At 34.6% G+C, this 20,761-nt stretch overlaps 1 protein-coding gene across 2 annotated transcripts in view; it reads right to left on the bottom strand.

Annotated features, from left to right (window-relative positions):
* Positions 1-4,319, bottom strand: part of LOC149783472 (MAM and LDL-receptor class A domain-containing protein 2-like) — a 131,478-nt gene extending 127,159 nt beyond the window's left edge. For both annotated transcript variants that reach the window (XM_089931712.1, XM_089931713.1), the window contains exon 1: positions 4,172-4,319. In XM_089931712.1, coding sequence (XP_089787838.1) covers positions 4,172-4,207 — 36 coding nt within the window. In that variant the 5' untranslated portion in view covers positions 4,208-4,319. The remainder of the gene's footprint in view (positions 1-4,171) is intronic.
* Positions 4,320-20,761: the final 16,442 nt, after the last annotated feature.

Genomic DNA, 20,761 nt, shown 5'->3' with positions numbered 1-20,761 from the left:
AATCTTCTTCTATTACAGGATGTACTTTTCGTCTGATAAGACGTGTAGTGAGTGACACCACAAAGAAGTGTATGGATTGCTTGTATTGCATGTCAGATGATATGTACCTTGTGTTGAATAGAATGATTGTGAAATCTAGCTCCTTTGTTTACACACACATACACACGCACACACACACACACACACACACACACACACAGATATATATATATATATATATATATATATATATATATATATATATATATATATATATATATAATTCAGTGTTTCCCTTTACGCACGTTTGAAAATATTGATGTACACGTTTTGTTGCTTGAGCATATTTTTGACGCCAAGGATTATCATAATGCGATGAGGATTTCTTTAATATCCAATGCTTTGGATGAGGTATGGCATAGTGTATACTTCGAACATAGGAATTGACTGGTTCCCTGATTTGTATGCTCCCTCCGTTGCACTGCGCTATTCGGGAACCAGACTAGCATAGACAATGTTATGACGAGTAATTTCCCCATATCTCGCGAGCTATCACACGATTTCCACTGAGCTCAGCAAGATGTTATCCAGATGTTTAACCTCAATGATTGTTGCACTTGAAAGTGATCTCCAGATTAAACGGCGTGCACTAAGAATCATTAGCGAAGAAAATGAAAGAAGCAGAACACAAAAGAGTAACTGTGGATTTAACTTTAATGAAAAATGGAGAAAAAATAATTCCCTGACTGGAATACGGCACATCCATTACGATTACCGGTGTGACTTCTAATCATTTTGTGACAGGGTTTAAAAAGTTTTAAAAATCTGCCCTCGTTTGCCCCAAGATATCTGGAGGACAGTTTTATCACCAAAGGCATTCTTTCACAACAAAGAAATCAGTAAACTTGCAAATGCGTTACTTGGATTACAAAGTCAGGGGGTAATTGCAAATTTTGTTGGTTTTTAACTTTGCCGCAATACAAGAAAGATCTTAAAGTTCAAGTCTAACTTCTTAGAAAGAAGATGAATTATTAGCCTCTTTGATTTTTGGATAAATGTGTTCTAGGACGAAGTACAATGAAACCGATGATAGTACACATTTTATTACAGGCAGTAAATTAACTGCCATTTGGTTAAAAAGATTTATTTGACTTTTGTATTGGCTTATATGTAATATGTTGGTCTATAATATTGCTACAAAAAGATGTACGACTTAAGCCCAACAGAAAAATGAACTAATACAATTATTCTTTAAATGGACAATGCATTTGTTTGTTAATTGTGCATGCTGGTTTATTTGTATGTTTTTGAGAAACATAGTATGTTGCACATGTTAAAAATTTGCCAGTACATTTTTGACCACCACTTTTTGTTTTTGACTCCCAGTTCTGACACCAAGGGGTATTTATTTACCCTCAATTTCGCTTCCTTATGGGATATGTATATATATGTGTGTGTGTGTGTGTGTGTGTGTGTGTGTGTAAGAATGATTATACAGACTTTTACACCTATAAATAATGAACGTCCCAGAGTAATACCTCATATTTTTTTAGTACCTTTTGAGCTCAGTTTGGTTATAATAATGGTAAAAAAGAGTTTGATCAAAGTCTGCACTCTACACGTTCAACGAGTATTTAAATTATTTTAAATATTAATATTTCAAATCGCCAGTAACATTACAGTACAGTAATCTTCATTTGATATATTTTGAGTAAGCTCTTTATATCCCTCTCCGCATATGCACCATTCAGCTATCTACGGGATTTAGATGGCCCAAGCTATCTATTATACTGTGTTGTCATAGGTACATTCAGCTATCTACGGGATTTAGATGGTCCAAGCTATCTATTATACTGTGTTGTCATAGGTACACATGTAAAACATACATATATGCATGTATGTATCACAGACAGACGGATAGTTTGACAGTTAGGTAAATGTAAAATGTACATTCATGTAATCAAAATTGTATATTATCAAATAAATGATAGAATGCATTCGCATGCGTTGTTTTTTAACACTGGAAAAGAAATGATATTGGCACAGTACGGTACGAAAAGGAAATATTAAACGATTTAGTGGTTTATAATCAATGAGTGGAGCTTATACCTAATAGACTTTGCAAGAAAATGATTACCTTCCATAACTCCAATCTGTATAAATGAAACGAATTTTCTGCAATACGATTGGATGTAAACGGTCACGTGATAATGATCTGGAAGTTTTTACACATTGATACATTCTGGGACTACATTCGGTTTTTGTACTGTTTGCAATATAAATAAACAATGCAGACACGATATTGTGAAACGATTCTTTTATTTTTTAAACTTTTATTCAGCAAATAAATATCAATTGTACCTTTTGTATACTTTTTCTCATATTCTTTGCTTGAAATGCATATTTTACAATTTGGCATTCGTCTGCTACATAATCGCGCAAAATGGCCGATTACGGTGATTTTTTCCTGCAATTTGCTGCGGAGTTTTTCGAACAATTAGGTGACAAGGAGTTAAAAGAAGTAATAGCAGTGATTGAAGCAGATGAAGAAGGATTTGACGATAATGCGATGGATGTCAGAAACACTGAAAATGAAACAGAACAATAGATTGATAAATTCCCTTACCGAGTACCCCATGACCTCAGTCACCCTAGCTATACACAGCAGCAACGCTGGGAGATATACATCAAGATTCAAGAAATTATCTGAGGAGGACTTAAAAGCTACAGTATTGAAATAAATAAATACTCAGATCATAATAAACAAAACACAAAATGAGGCATTGGCGTTTACAATAGCATTTTGTTATTTTATTTTATTTAATTTTGTTTGCTTATTTAAAAAAAAAAGCAACGTGTGTGGGTGTTGGTGGTATGTTGTGATATGACCACTTACATAAAAATATAACAAAGACTGAATAGAGTTTTTCAAGTGATAAAACTACCATCTCCACCAATGTGACTTAACAACATTGAAAAATGTATATAATAATCCACAAATTTGAATGTTTTGCTAACTTAAATTATTTTGGGCGTGTAGTCATTAATTCATTCCAGTACTCAACTATGCAACTGCACATTTAATTTCACATTAGATAACTGACCGGGTCCTTTTCAGTATTAACGTTGATGAAAATGGTTTAAAATGTTATTTTTTTATAGAACATACTAAAATGAAAAAAAGAATGTTATTATTTTTTTATATGAAAAGAAATGTGCTGACACCATCGGTAGTCATTGGCTAAGATGTAAAGTATGAAGTTTCTGAGTAAACGTAACTGAGACAATACTCAGTGTGTTCGTGTGAGTCTGTACAGGTTATGTATTATGGGGCGATGTGAAGCGGCGAACGGAAGGAAAGTACGCGCTACTTAAATTGGAGTGCATTGTTGATGGAATATGTTGATATGACGAAAGAAAGGACGAAATTGGAATTATAAGGATGAAATGATCATGATTGGGTATTTATCGATGTGGAAATCTTTACCTAATCACAGACAAAGTTAACATAAAGTCCTTCGGACTTTTGTTACTTTGAGAGTGATTAGGTAAAATTTACATATCGATAAACATCCAACCATGGTCATTTAATCATATAATAAATGATTAACTTATATTTACGCTAGGCAAACCATTAAAGTGTAACCCAGTAACTAAATGTGTCGATGCCTTGAGAAACTATCATAAAATACCACTAATCGGTGTGATATGGTACTAAACAAAGGAAAAACGAAGAGACTTTGGAGGGCAATGAAGGGTAAGAGCTGGAAACGAGATCAAAGGTGTTGTATGTGTTGTTGCTGTTGTTGTTGTTCCTTTGGGTTTAATCCATTTTCAACATATGATATTCTATACATGGCGACTAGTATATCTGGTGGCGGAAACATCAGAGAAAATCCCGTGAAGAACCACCGACCCACTAGAAGCTACTGCCAAGCTTACTCACATGCCCACGTCAGCTGAGCTAGAGATTTGAATCCAATCAAACATAGGTGTGATGCCAGTGATCCGTAAAGGAGATCGCCTAAAAGTCTTCGCTTAGTTTTGAAACGTTGCATAAAACTTGTGGCTTTTTCATAAAGAAAGCGCGCCAAAATAGCTAACATTGTTGCTCAATGGAGTGCTTGAATACAAAAGTATTATTATACGTCTTATTAAAATGCGTTCCTCGAGATGAAATATTAAAACTTACCTTTCTATACTTCCCTGTCTTTCTATCGTAGTCCATGGTTCAACTATTGCAAAGGTTTCCTCAAAATAAAGAACTGAACAACATTTTCGTCAAGGAGTCCTCTAAAATCTGGTGATCGGTTAAACACGCTTGGTGCTGGTGGTGTACCTTGAGCTTATGTCTGAAGCGACTTCCTGGTCGATTGTACATATTCACTAATTATGCGTGTAGCGCCACGAAGTTTCTCTAATTCGATACAGGTATGTAAGGTAATATGTATCTAGATAACGGGGATGGCTTCAAAGTGTATTTAAAATTGATTCTGCTAAATATATGCTACACCTTTTAATTCGTCAATTTTAAACATTTTACAGACAGTTTTTATTTTGTTATGAAAAAATATGTCATATCTGGTTTATAGATAAATAATACGATTAATTTTTGCATAATGATTCTCCCACACTTATGAAAAAATTTAAACGACATCTCTCTTACTCTCGCTTTTTGTCTACTTGGCTTATTATAAACATACATATCCAGAACAATTGAATAAAAGTGGAATGGTCACAAAACTCAATGCCTTATTTGGCAAACATTTATAGACCGTTTTCTATACACAGTGCCGGAATACCAAATAGGCAGAGTAGTCACCAGCATATGGACCCCACGCCTTTTATGGGCCCCGCGACAACGGATCAAAATAATATTGTAAAGCGTATTAGTAGATAATTTGCGAGGGGGACGCGGGTAGTAATATTTGTTCCGCCAAAAGGCCTCCACAGGGTTTAATCTGACACTGTCTTTACATAATACACTTTCACGATATTGTCACACTGAGAATTTAATACAGATCTTTCTTTATTCGCAACGCATGCCCACAGTCTGTTTATGGTTTAGAGCTGCATAGAACGAAACACATAAGCATATAATTTATAATTGGCTTTTCTGGCTGAAAATATGTAAAGAGGGACAAGAGTTATAAAAACAAGTTATGTTATTCATTAATATTAAGACTGGACCTTCCGAAAGGAGAGTGGCTTTAAAGGGCATGTTTTGTGACAAGCTAATTTCTGCACCATGAACAATATCACATATACATGGATGCAATGGTGTGAAATACTAAATAAATTAAAGGTAAAAGCCAGAACCCGCAAACAGAAAAGAATATAATGATTCCTTTTAAAAAAGTGGAAACAATTGTAAATATTATTTTATTAAAATGAATTAACAAAACATAAAATAATGATAGCAAGTATTTGGATAACGTGATAATTTATCTCAAAAAAGAGAAAAAGGAATATACGTCGAAACCACATCAATGGTAAAGAATTAAATAAAGCGTATGGAAACGTTATAAGGACTATATTAATGACAATTATTGTGAATAAAAAAGTAACGGAAACCTGTCGGGACACCTTTTATTTCACTGTACTGAATAGAAACTACATTACAGAATAGAAATACAATTTTGTAAACCCATATTGAATTAAAAATCGCATACAGTTTCAAAGGGAACGATGCGGTCATGTATAATACGTGCATTAAAGATAAACAAAAATATTTTGGATTTGCTTACCTTTGAAAGACACGGAGACCGCAAAATAAAATCAAACAATATCAAACAAAAAGGTTATATGAAATATGATGCTTGGAAAAATCAATAAGGGCTTATGTTTAAAGTGGCATTCACTTTAACAAAGCCAGTGGTGTGGTACTATGACATTTGTCTTGGGACAACAAGGTTATGAAATACATTGTTTTGTTTATCAGATTCAATATCAGTCTATTGTGACTTCTTGTAAGTTCCGTTATCAGTCATCTTCATCTTTATTCAGAGCTTTATTCGTCATATAAAGGTCCTTGCAAGATAAAAAGGAGGCAAACAGCTAATTATTTCTAAATTTGGAGAAAAATCGGAAAATAAATGTTGGAAGAAAAAAAACATGTCCACATAAAACAAATAAGACAATTAGGAAAGCACTGGTAGGAACGTTTGAAGAGCAATAGCCAATCGTTTACATAAAGAAACATAGTCTACAATATTACAATATGCAATAATCAAAATACATGAACGAAAGGAAGAGATTCAAATAGCTATTTCGGGCAGCATGTTAATTTTGTCAAGAAGTAAATTTATTTCTTATAGAGTACTCAATATTCAGTATAGAAAGTGAGTTTCAACAGTGAGCAAACTGCCTCGAGTCCTGAAAGTCTTGGAAAGAAAACGGCCAGCGCAAAGTACACAAAACGATAAAATCATGTCAGTATCTTGCAGATCAATATCAGCATGTTTCTACAGAACGTAAAACGCATATGAACATTTGTTAACTTCTTATGCTAAAATAATAAAATGTGGGCTGAACCAAGAACGCTATGGGCTTTTAAATGAACTTGCACTGTTGCATATAGCTTGTATAGCATTATTTAATAATCTGCCATTTAACACGTACATTACAGAAATAATAAGCTAATCATATCATGTTTAGAACATGATAGAACACGGACATGTACCTGGCAAAATTTATAATACTGTAGTTATAAAGCAAATGTTTTTTTTTTTAAAAAAAGCGTTTCTGGTTTACTATTTTCTCGCTCAAAAATATTGTGCATTGGTGGAACAAATAATCTGTATTGTTCATATCAAAGGCATATATCGTGTAGAATAGGCATGGACTATGACATGTTTGCAAACGATACACATATTCATGTGAGCCCTGCCCCCATCGTGTCATGTGCCTACCGTAGCTTCTACCAATCACTGTACTGCAGCTAATTTGACACTGCAGATCCATACATTTCGAATGAATGTATTTTCAGAGAGAGAGAGAGAGAGAGAGAGAGAATAACGTGCTTATCCCTGTGTCTACAGCTTGAAAGTTATAACTTCTTGCATGTATACATCGAAACTGTAGCAACAGCTCACGTCAAGCTGTAATGACACAGCTTCCTCTTCAACTTAGCTATGAGTCAATCCGCCCCCACCCCCAAAACAAGATCGAACAAGGTACGCGGCAGCTACGCACTGGACACTGTAACCAAATAATGACCTTGAAACCTGTTATATTAATGTTAATATATATATATACATTTATTTATTATAAGTATGTGTCAACATGTTTTATGTGGAGATTCACTGATAAGCCTATTCTAAATAGTAGAGAAAAATGATGGTTCTGGCTCACATTTTTAGGGTTGGGGTTCTGGATCACTTTTTCCGTGGTGTGGAGGTTCTGGTGTAATTTATTAGAGACTTGCTTGTCGTATAGTTAAGAGATGTCTCTGTCGTGTAATTCCCGGCATGTGGAGAAATTAGGTCTGAGCAAGGAGAGACCTGATCCAAAGTGAGGCGAAATCTCAGTCATGGTTGAAGCGTATACTAATATGGATCTGAGTTATGTACCTGAGATAATTTATTGTGAGGAGCGTGATGAGGAAGATGACAACGAGGAGTGGGTGCATCGTAGTCATAATCATCAGCGTCCAGTGCAGAGCTACAATCAAAAGTATTACATCCGAAATAATTTGAGACGTTTTCATTTATCGGAGCCACAACGAAATGAGTTTGATTAATGGCTGAAGAAAGTGACTCGAGTGCAATTGATGGGATCATTCCAAATTCATCAATTTTTAGTACGTTTTTAAGCGTAGTTTTGAGAAGATATGTCTTGACGAGCATGTAGCGAAATGTAAGAGTGTTTCTGGGAATAGCTTGATGGAGGAGTGCTATAAGATTATTTCGGAGGCCCTGTCGTACTTAAGGAAGTGGGACGAATCCTCAAGTTGAATTGTTCAGGATAGCCAAACCACTTGAGAAGAGACATTTTACCTTTGGTAGAGATGACTTTTTCAATTAGGAAAAAAAGTCGTACTGGATTTTTTTTTTGCAATTCCGTTTCTTGTGTGGGTTATCCTGACGAATCTTGAAGGTGTATGTGACTGTAATTGTATTTTGGTTGTTTTTTAATTTTGTTTTGAACGGTATCGACGACGAAGACGTCTTCAGTCCAATTAGGAGTGTATCCTTCTTTGAAGGAGGATTTTTGTCTGCTAATTCTAACGCGATCCCTTACTTTGAATTCGGATCTAAAAACACAAGGCCTCTGAGACCTGTTGTGTTTTATCTTTGGAGGAGGTTTCTGCCGGGGTAATTCGAATACCTCGATACCGGATAGGTTTGTAGTGGTCAACGAGGTCTGGAAGGAAATCTAAGTATTGGTTGATATTATCTCTGGTGATTTTTTTCCACAAGCGATTTTTGAGAGTCCGTTTAACTCGCTCGATGACCGAGGCCTTGAGAGGATGATGAGTGCTGTACAAGGTGATGTTATTTTTTTAAGCCAGTCTGTTTTAAAACTCGTTCCCTTGATCTGCCCAGAGTTTATGCGGTTTTCGTTCTCCTGTGATTTTGCAAATTGCCTCTACGATAGTAGCTCCTTTTTGTTTGTGAGAGGAATGACCCAAGTATATCTGCCGAAGACACCAACGACGCTGATGAGATAATGGAAACGATCGTTGTAGTCGCTATAATATCTCATATCGACGAAATCTGCTGACCATATTTCATCTTTGTCTGCAACGATGACTGTGCTTCGTGGAAAGCGCGTGCGTGCGGTTTATAATGCTCTTCTGCGAGACCAACGCCGTGCTTATGTTTAGTGCCAATGATGCCTCTGTCGAGAGCTCGGTCTACGCGTTCTCTGAAGTTTTTAAGCTTGAATTATTTTAAGTCTCTCAGCATGACTAGATCGCATACCGCTCTATCATCGGGATGATCTTTGTAACATAAATCGTGGTGAATGGCGATGGCTTCGAAACCGTTGTGGGGTTCCTAACCAGGCAACGGATGGTCATCTTCATCCAGCTGTTGACCTAAGGGGTTCAATGGTCCTGTGTATTTATGACAACGTCCTTCCGACTCTAGGTCTTGGAAGTTTTCAGGTGAAAGTATAAACATCCATAGAATTTATCGATGCCCACAACTTTTACAGTCTACCACGCATAGATTTCTTTCTACACGATGGTTTTCACAGCTCGTATCAATCTCGTAGTGTCTGCAATGATGCAGTTTGTATCATAGTTCATGACACCAACCTTTACAGGTGACGATGTGAGCTTTTTTAGAGCTTAATCGTGGACTTAATCGTGTGTTGTTTGGTTTTGGTGATTATTTCGAAGGGGTCGACACTCTTCGTCTTGACTTTACACTTCAGGCACCCCAAGATCATGATGTTTATATGAAGGATATTATTTGGCATCGATGCGTGGTCCAGATTCGATGAAACCACCTTGCCCTCTAGGGACCTTCTATTCTCACTTACGTCTCTCCCATATCACGGAATAAGAGTATCAGTAAGCGAACAAGAGATGTATAAAATGTACCACATGTACCTAATGAACGAAGCTTTCCAGCAACTACGTTACCTTGTCCCGTGAAATTAGGCTAATAAAGTAATCTCGTTATTTGTCCTGTCGTGAAAAGAAATTGTCTGAATATATTTTGAGTATAACTGCAAATTACTGAAAAAAGATGTCATCAATTGTTAGATACCTTTTGTTGTTAAGATGAATGCTTGCAGAGCATTTGGATTTCTCCAATATTAGATTGTGCCCAATTAATTTTTATTAAAAAAGATCTAACTAGCATGGGCGACATTGTTGTGTTACAAAACTCATGCTTGCTTATGACCTCTTATTATTTTGTATCTTTAAACCACCTTCTTAATGACTAAATCTTCACACTTTCCTCCCCGTTTGTCCTATTTGTCTTGTCATTCATAATTCAGTGGCCGGTACAAATCACTATTGAAAACGAAGAACCAAACACCATTTTTAACCAGGTCAGTCTATTCTGCTGCACCCTGTGTTTAAGTTACTTCTGGGTGCTTATGGTAAATAGGCTTTACATTTGGTTTATCGCTGTCGCAAAATTTATACAGATAATTAGAGGATGCAATATGGGGTTAAATATATCTAGAGTAGTACATATACATTTGCAAAAATTGCGTGTATCCGTTGTCGCTAAGATGAAATAACGCCAGTACACATTTAATTTTTCATCTCTTATATTTTCTTTATGTTTATGAAAAGCACCGTTGCCTGTAAAATCACGATGTTTGATAGAGTCCAGAAAAGATGTGGGGTGGTAGCGGCAAAAAGGGGGTGGCAGTTGAACATGCATCATAGTTTAATATCAATCACTTACTAGTCAGACAACTACATAGTGATGCATATAACTTACTATAATCGTATGTTATTATCTGCTATGTTAAACATATCCACACGAAAGCATTTGTTTATTCCCCAATAGCGTCTCCGCGTCTCTTTCCTAAGGACCTATTCATAAACCCAGAACACACTCGTGTAAGACAGTACACATTTTTCAACACCATGTTTTTTTCTTTGTATATCTTCAAATAAGTTCAGTCAGGTGGAACGTGCACATAACCGGTGTATATGAAACACTTCCTACTCCACCCCATCCATAAAACAATACAGGGCGCGGTATAAAGGAATATACTCCCTACTACACTCAATGCTTCCAACAGTACAGAAATATAGGAATTACTTCCTGTACTCTACCTCATCCTTCCAAGAGTACAGGGCGCACACAATGCTTTGCGAGAATATAAATTAAGACTTATGACAGAAATAGTGAAACAAATGTCTGTCCATAGGAATCTAGATATTAAGGTGTAACATCATACAAATGGCGTCACACTGTATTAACAGAAAGACGAAGAATGCTGACAAAGTCAAATGGTACAACTGTCGTCATTTAGTGCGCGAGGACGGCATCCACCGTATCATTATATTACAACATTCCTTATTTTAATTTTGCAGTTTCTAAATCTACCATTCTTAACATTTAAGCATGAAATTCTTTTCAGTCAATCAGTTATTTTTCTTGTTGAGCATGTTCTCAGACATATTTGTCGGGGAACTTTTTTTTTTTTTTTTTTTTATAACTCAGTAGGATTCAGTATCGGGAAGAGATCTCAGACCAGTACATATTGTAGTAGGTATACGTGCTTTTATACAATAACATTCAGTATGGGGTAGAATTTTCAAACTAGTACATACGTTAGGTGGTGTGCATGTTTTATACAGTAAGATTCAGTATGGGGTAGAATTTTCAGACTAGTACATATGTTACACGTTTTATAAAATATGATTCAGTATGGGGTAGAATTTCCAACCTAGTACATACGTTAGGTGGTGTGCATGTTTTATACAGTAAGATTCAGTATGGGGTAGAATTTTCAAACTAGTACATACGTTAGGTGGTGTGCGTGTTTTATACAATAGGATTCAGTATGGGGTATATTTCTCAGACCGGTACACATAGTTAGTGTATGTGTTTTTACACAGAAAAATGAAAGTTTTAATAAGCCTCTCCTCTAATGATAGCAGCAAAGTATTGTTTAAATTGTATTGTTTCACGGACTGCAAATGGTGAGCATATTCATTTTTTTTTCAGTCCATTTGAGCGTGTAAACATCTAAATGAAGCATGAACTGTCTTTTTCTTACGTATAAATGATTGTTAAGTGTCTTCAGCGATCGATAGTGGTAGAAAACACAATCATAACATTTGATAATTCCACAATGAATCTACCACTAAATTATGTTAAGACATTTAATTTCTTCTTTCGGTTAAAGCGTTTTCTGTTTTTATTTTCTTATATTTGCCAGTGTGGACATACATGCATGTGTAACAGGGCCTGCACGAAACAGACATTATACTCCCTTCGCCCCACTCACCCACCCCCAAGCAAATGTGCTTTATTCGATCCAAAAGACTCTCGATTATCCTGCTGAACTTACCGGATAGTCGAGAGATACGGACGTCTCATTTCTGAGCCCCTTCTCTTTTCCGTTTCGGCTCATCTCTGAAAATGGCTCCCTATGCAAGCGCACTGCATGCACAGAGCTTGCATCGATCCTGATGTGTGACAAAGTACAATTGAGATTTATGTTCCTAATCTTTCGGAAAGACAGCAGAACGAGTACTTCCAGTAATGAACGTTGTCACGTTCAAGAAAATAAATAGGAATGTTCATTAGTTTATTCTCTCGAAATCCTTGATTAAAGAGTGGCAATATAATCTGTATTTCCACTACTTTTTGCCAACAAATTTTTATTTTTATAATTAAAATATCCTTCTTGCTCTGACATGCATGCTTTTGACATCAATCAACAACTGTATTTAATCATTTGGTTTATATTAATAATAATACCAACAACTACGACAACACTGAGACAGCAAGAGAAAACCCCTGCAGCCATTTAAAATAATAATAATAAAAATAATAAAATTAACAATAATATTAACAATAAGTATAATAATAATAAAAAGATGATGAAGAAGAAAATTAATAATAATAATAATAATAATATTATTATTATTATTATTATTATTATTATCATCATTATTATTTGGGAGACAATGATGGGGAGAATGAACACTGGACCCACCATTCATGCTAGCTTAAAATGGAAAATGAAGATATTTACATAACTGTGATTTGTTATTTTACGTACATGATCCTTTCCGTGATTCTAAATGAAGGTATTTACATAACTATGATTTGCTATTTTACGAACACGATCCTTTCCGTGATTCCAAATGAAGATATTTGCATGACAATGATTTGTTATTCTACGTACATGATCCTTTCCGTCATTCCAAATGAAGGTATTTATATAACTATGATTTGCTATTTTACGTACACGATCCTTTCCGTGATTCCAAATGAAGATATTTACATGACAATGATTTGTTATTTTACGTACTCGATCCTTTCAGTGATTCCAAATGAAGATATTTACATGACAATGATTTGTTATTTTACGTACACGATCCTTTCCGTGATTCCATATGAAGATATTTACATAACTATGATTTGCAATTTACGTACACGATCCTTTCCGTGATTTCAAATGAAGATATTTACATAACTATGATTTGTTATTTTGTGTACACGATCCTTTCCGTGATTCCAAATGAAGGTATTTACATAACTATGATTTGTTATTTTACGTACACGATCCTTTCCGTGATTCCAAATGAGGATATTTACATAACTATGATTTGTCATTTTACGTACAAGATCCTTTCCGTGATTCCAAATGAAGATATTTACATAACTATGATTATTTACTTTACGTACACGATCCTTTCCGTTAATCCAAATGAAGATATTTACATAACTATGATTTGTTATTTTACGTACACGATCCTTTCCGTGATTCCAAATGAAGATATTTACATAACTATAATTTGTTATTTTACGTACACGATGCTCTCCGTGATTCCCAGTGAAGATATTTACATAACTATGATTTGTCATTTTACGTACACGATCCTTTCCGTCATTCCAAATGAAGGTATTTATATAACTATGATTTGCTATTTTACGTACACGATCCTTTCCGTGATTCCAAATGAAGATATTTACATAACTATAATTTGTTATTTTACGTACACGATCCTTTCCGTTATTCCAAATGAGGATATTTACATAACTATGATTTGTTATTTTACGTACACGATCCTTTCCGTGATTTCAAATGAAGATATTTACATAACTACGATTATTTACTTTACGTACACGATCCTTTCTGTGATTCCAAATGAAGATATTTACATAACTATGATTTGTTATTTTACCTACACGATCCTTTCCTTGATTCTAAGAAACATCTATAATTTCAAATACTAACAGATTGAAGAAGACTTCTTAACATAAAAGTTAGTTATACAATAATTAATGGTAAAGTGGTGGCATTAATATAAAAGTTAGTTATACAATTATACTGGTTTGCAGTCATATTTCACATAGTCCTTTATAGGTCGGGAAATATTATCAAATCCTCATTGTTCCTCTTTTGTGCTCGTATGTAAAATAATACCCATTGTTGTGAAATGTCAGTATGTTTCATCATGCTTGAAACCTATAGCAAAGAATGAAATAGTGACATTTGTTCATCTAAAGTTCCTGTTTCATTGTTTTCCCATTTGAATTGTCGAAATAAATTTAACAAAAGCGCGTGCTCTTGTAAGAAAATGAATACACTGACGAAAATAGATTTGTTCACATATTTACTTTGGAAATTCGAAATAAACTTTTGAATGAGCACAATCAACGTGCCCAACTGTCTTCACATGATCTCCCTCTTTCTCTTCCTCTCTCTCAAAGACATAAACAACGAAAATGAGAAAACAAAGTTTTTGTTCACTCGATTCCACGTTGCACATTTGGATACAAACGTACATAAGAGTTTTATAAATTATAAAACCAAAGTAATGAAACACATTGGAGTGATATTATTCGCTTCAACTAGTAAATCTGTGTCATAATAAAACGAAACAAGGTGAACGAAGGGCAGGCTAGAAAAGTATAGTAATCTGGCCAAATATCTGTGTTGCGGTCTATGGAAATTTAATTACTTGTATGTGCCCATATGAATGAGAGAATTTTGCATGAATTTTGTATCACTCTGTTCTTGAATGCATGCAAGCGTTCTTTTTATTTTTTAGTCTCACACACCTTTCATTCGTCAAAACTGAACATTATGTCAATCAGTAGGCATTATGCTGCCTTTAATAAAGACTATTCTTCGTGTAAAGTATCAGGTTGTCATTTCCTACTGTTTCTTTTCTGCCATTATCAGCAGCAGCAACATCAACTGTAGCAGCATTGTCAATGGATTCACCGATATAGTAAACTTCGTCAAAGTCGTACTCGCCTTAGTGTCGTTCTCATTTTATTTATAACTGCACACTTATAACCGTTATCATAGTTGTTAAAACCTACTAAAGTATAATTTTGTACTTCTGTTTCTTCGTCTTCTTCCTGACTTATTATTAAAGCACAGACCAGAACGTATGAATAGCAGGATAGATTCAAATAAAACCTTCTACTGTTAGCTGCCCCCCCCCCCCAACAAAAAGACAGATTGAAAACATTTATGATATTTATACACATTCAAGAGAGCGCCACGCAGTCATAGACAATTGACGTCTAAATTAAGATTGAAACGTAATATAGTCTCACGCCTGTTGCTGTTTTTAAAATTACCCTGATTGCCGTCTAGCATACCGGCAAAATACATTGTGTAAGCCTCACCTTAAAACTCTTCACGCACAGAAGGACTCATGTTATATGGTACGTTCAATGAAAAGGTCAATATTTGAGCACGTGCCTGGAATTTCAAAGTAAAAACATGTATTCATTTAAAGTGGTGCTGCACATAAGCATACCGCTTCCAACGTCAAAGCTGATTTGTATGGGTGGAAATAGCACAATATCCGTATACATTTCGCGCTGAGGTTTTAATTGTTATGTACTGCATACCATTGAACCTTACCCAACCAATCGGAAATCGCATAAGAAAGGTGGGAATTCCCCATACACGTATAGTGCAGATCGAATATCAAACAAAATTGTCAACTAGCACCCGTGATAAGAAATAATATTGTCAACTCTCACGTCTGATAATAATTAATATATTGGACTCTCACATCTGATAGCATACAATATATCCGATTCTAACTAGTGATAACAAGTAATAAGGTGGAATCTACCATGAAAACAAACAATATAGTTGACTCTAACCCCTGGAACCAACAATGTATTTGAATATAACCCGTTATGATAAGTAATTAAACTTACTCTAACCCTTAATAGCGAACAACGCAATAAAATACTTCAAATGTCGAGTCGATTTCTTTCTTATTCATAATAAGATGGCGTTGAATTTTAGAAAAATAGCAATGAAAACATTGTCGGCTTTTGCTCTGGCAATAAAGATTGGACTGACGTTACACAATACGGACACCTCGATGGATTGCGTGTAACAAATTCTTAATGACTGCCCCTGTATAATGTGAAAATTTTAAAATTAGACCACTGAGTTAGCTACGAGATAGAATTCGAAATTATTAATAACAGGTATGCATAATTGGACAAGAAGAGTAATTTCGTGATGAAGAAAAGTAAAAAAGCATGTTCCATTTGATGTGTTATTTTTAGGTATGTATTTGTCATCGTTACATGGTAGTTGCAGTAGTAACAGTGGTAGTGTCACACTGTTTAAACGCGGTCGATTTCAGCCACCCCTGACTCACGGTACTTATCGCATTTTTGCATTTATCTCAATGTATCATTTATATTATGGAATTCTTATATGTGATATATGTTGTATTTATTGTTTACTCACTAATACGTTATTCCTGCTTCTGTACATTTTTCTTTAAATTTGTCCCACCCACCCCCACCCCCCACCCCGTCCAGCTCCTCTGGCCTTGCATTTGTGTTCTTTTATGTATGCTATATAAATAATATCATAGTACACTTCAAGTCACTCTGTATTCAGCGAGTGAATTCAAGCCTCAAGATGTTACTTCTAAGCTGTCTCTAGAAGGACAATAAAGTTTTTTTTTGTTTTTAATTCTGTAATCCTACTACCCTTCGTTTAATGTGTAATGTACCCTTCATTACTACGAATAAAGGTAAAAGCGTAGCACCTTTCCTTGACACTTAATAACATTGGAGATGCATCCGCTAGTTTCGTTCTATCCTCTGCAGGTAACACCACACGAGTTATGAAATGAAATCAGTTTTTTGCCTCTAGCGCAACTGAAGTAAACAAATTGCATGACTGCATTGTAAATGAGGACACCATTGATAAGAACTGAAAGATCTCTCTCTCTCTCTCTCTCTCTCTCTCTCTCTCTCTCTCTCTATATATATATATATATATATATATATATATATATATATATATATATATATATATATATACAGAGAGAGAGAGAGAGAGAGAGAGAGAGAGAGAGAGAGAATTATAAATATACACCAGGCAGAACGGAAAGTGCTATTTGTGGATTCCTATACAATGCTGCTTGATAATAGTAAGGATAATTAATATTTTAATACAGATAATATATTGATTCATGTTAGATAATTTTTCATTCGTACTCTACGGAGATTCGAACCCAGATCCGCGAGTAAACGGCACCCATCGCATTGCCTGCACATAGGAGCACATATCCCCACAATTCTAAGTACACATCACGAAAAAATGATGTTTTTCAGTCGGTGTTATATGCACTCGTGTGTATCAGACACAACCGCATGACGACCTAGTAATTAATTCACATGTATCTACAGTCATTCAGGATTCTTATGAAATAAATCAAGGTATATAGGATTAATTATAGAGAATTGTAAATATACACCAGACATAATCGGTTGTTTCCTGTTCTATTTGGCAACTGTGATTTTTATTTGTACCTTATGTGTAGTTTCATTAAATTACCACCATTTATCATTCAAAATGCAGTTTCAGATATTGTATATCCAAAAACCATAAACGTGTACTGAATTTCAATTTCTGAAATTGGTATACATGTTCTTCCCGTAGCACCAGATTCTGGTCAAATTTGTGGTTCTTCTTTGTGGCAGAATGGGTGCGATATGAGTTTGTACAACTCCCTTGTATTCACGTGGGCTGACTTTTCAGTACTGTTTGCATCTGGAGTCTCATCATTTTTCAAAACGTAGACGTTTTAATGCTCCTGGATAGCGCTAATTATTCATTGTCTCCGTATCATAACGTTATTTTAGTTGACATTTTCTGTTCATTCACAATTGCCACAAGATTCATTGTATCCCTTGAACATCATTAGTAAATATTATTTTCCTTTCATTCTCTCGACGTTATATATTTTCAACAGCATACGTTACGTAGTTCGTCTTATTATATGCTCATTTTTTTCCCCCGTTAACTTTACATTCTCAGAATCGTTCAGTATTCCCCGATACCGAACGCTCGACAATACACATATAGCAGTCACGTGCATAAAGGAACTAATTTCTACTGTCAACAAGCAATGGACGCAGACGCCAGCACTTTTGATTTGTACACAAATCATGTACACTTGCGTGAGAGACTCTTTACGTTGTGGTTGTTTAAATTTGTTTCTGAATGAACTAAAACACGTTTCGTGGACTGCAAAAAAAAAAAACTGTTTTGGCACATTCCGCGTTGATACAATGTTACGGATTTAGGCTAGCTACGTTATATAAAAGACGGAAGATAAAGTCCTTACAAATAATATGCAAGTGACAAGGCATATACTGTCTTCTTTAGCTGGTGATAAGAATGGCAAAATAAAATATACTTACAGTTTTACATCCTGAATTTCCTCAAAATGTATTTTCTTAATTCTGCAAATCCGAATTACATGAACCTTGTCATAGGTTTTCAATCTGGATTACACATTTCGAAAGTGTTCTGTAATTTCGATGTTAAGTGCAATTGCATCCTCCTTACTGCACTCAGAATAAAATAAACATTAAATTCCAAAGCGTCTTTTTGATAATTGCAATTGAAAGACTTCATATTTTTCCCACGTTATGATTTCAAACGTTCATTGACAGAAACAGAAACACATTTGCAGAAGGAAACGCGCTTCTCCCGCGCCAGTTCAATCCGATGTATTTCATGTATAATTTGCACAGATGAATCCAGTCCAAAATCACAAACTTTCGTCGAATCAAAACAAAATACCAAAATATATTCATTCCAGATTAAATGGAAAAGTTGTTGCAATGCGCATTCATTCACAATATGACTGCAACTTTCAATTTTAACTAGACACGCCATTTTCTTTTGAAAGTTATGTCGAGTTCAAAAAAAATTCTAGGTGGAGGTATGTGCGCATTAATAATGATGTCATTGTGTAATGACAAATCTGCGCTTGTTTATTTAGTTTGGAATACGGCATTCATTCATTTACGATGTTTCTTGTAGTGTATTTCGTTTATATAATTAAACCTTAGATAGAATAAAAAAATGAGCATTTAATAAAAAGGTTACTGCACTTGTATGGGAAAATATGAACTCGTTTTATCGGAAGGATATACTGCACCCACAAGGTCGTACATAATTAAATCCCAAAACTCGTTCATATTTTCCCATACAAATGAAGCAACCTATAAATACAGCAGGCTTTCTATAACATCTTTGTACATGTCGACTAGTTTTTAAACTATCGGGTCTGCTGAAAATACTTGCCTGATTTCTTCATACTTCATCCTATAAAGTTAGGAAAGTATTCATTTGCAAATATTGTTTTGCAATTTGAAATTCAAAGTGTAACATCAGTAGTGCATTAATGAGTACAAAATTTATAATTTATCAAATAAACAAATCTATTGATCCATGCTTTTCTCGTTTCTTGTTCACTCACTTCAGCAGGAACGTTGACTATTAATATGTCTCAAATATTGGTGAAATAATACTTCAAGTTTGACAAATCAATACATTTCTACCTTGTAAAATTTATGAAATTGAGTTAATTCAGAAACAAATTTAAACAACCACAACGTAAAGAGCCTCTTACGCGAGTGTACACGATTTGTTTACAAATCAAAAGTGCTGGCGTCTGTGTCCATTGTTTGTTTACAATAGAAAGTAGTTCCTTAATTCACGTGAATGATATATGTGTATTGTTGCGCGCGCTCAGTATCGGGGAATACTGAACGATTTTGACAATGTAAAGTTAACGGGGGAAAAAAATGAGCATATAATAATTCGTCATACAGTATGCTTTCTATAACCTCTTTGTACATGTCTCGTTTTTAAACTACCGGGTTAGCTGAAAATATTTGCCTGATTTGTTCATACTTCATCCTATAAGTTAGGAAGGTATTCACTTGCAAATATTGTTTTGCAGTTCAAAGTGTAACACCAGTAGTGCATTAATGAGTACAAAATTTATAAGTTATCAAATAAACAAATCTATTGATCCATGCTTTTCTCGTTTCTTGTTCACTCACTTCAGCAGGAACGTTGACTATTAATATGTCTCAAATATTGGTGAAATTATAATCAAGTTTGACAAATCAATACATTTCTACCTTGTAAAATTTATGAAATCTTTGGATTATGCTGTAATTAGCCACATATACAATTATGTATTTATCTGCATCAAATGCATAGTTTTATCCTTCCTTGCACTGTTCAGCTTTAATATTCTTTCTCTCAAGATTCAAAATTCTTAACTAAATCACTTACTGCAATTCTTAAATCTGCATCCTTTCTAATATATCGCATAATGTTCTTGAAAGTCTTAAATGGACAAATGGACATTTATTCTCCTAAATGTCTAACATGGTCAGCTTAATCCGCACGTTCAGCTCATACAAAAGTTTAAATGAATTACCTACTGAGACCAAGACTGGTTCTCATTTCAAACTTTTTTAAAACTCATTAAATATGTATATATACAAAAACTGTCTGAAAACTGCTGCATTTATGAAAATATATCTTTGTGTAATTATTTAAGTTGCAAAACTAAAATGTTTCAAATTATTTTTCCATAAGCCCTTATAAGTGTAATACAGATAAGATAGATAATAAAAAGTATTCTGTTCAAAATTGGATAAAAGAATACCAAGAACTTAAGTTAATATTGAGAATATCAAATGTCATTTTTTTTTCAGATGATTCAAGGAGGTTAGGAAATGTAATGTTCAACCTTTCTCTATTTACCTGCACTATATATCTGAAAATCATCCTTATGTATGGCATTGCATGGTTA

Source organism: Sinohyriopsis cumingii, chromosome 14, assembly GCF_028554795.1.
Source record: "Sinohyriopsis cumingii isolate HCF-2022 chromosome 14, ASM2855479v2, whole genome shotgun sequence".
Lineage (NCBI taxonomy): Eukaryota > Metazoa > Mollusca > Bivalvia > Unionida > Unionidae > Sinohyriopsis > Sinohyriopsis cumingii.
The sequence above is the reverse complement of the archived record's forward strand: the minus strand, read 5'-3'. Positions and strand labels throughout refer to the sequence as shown.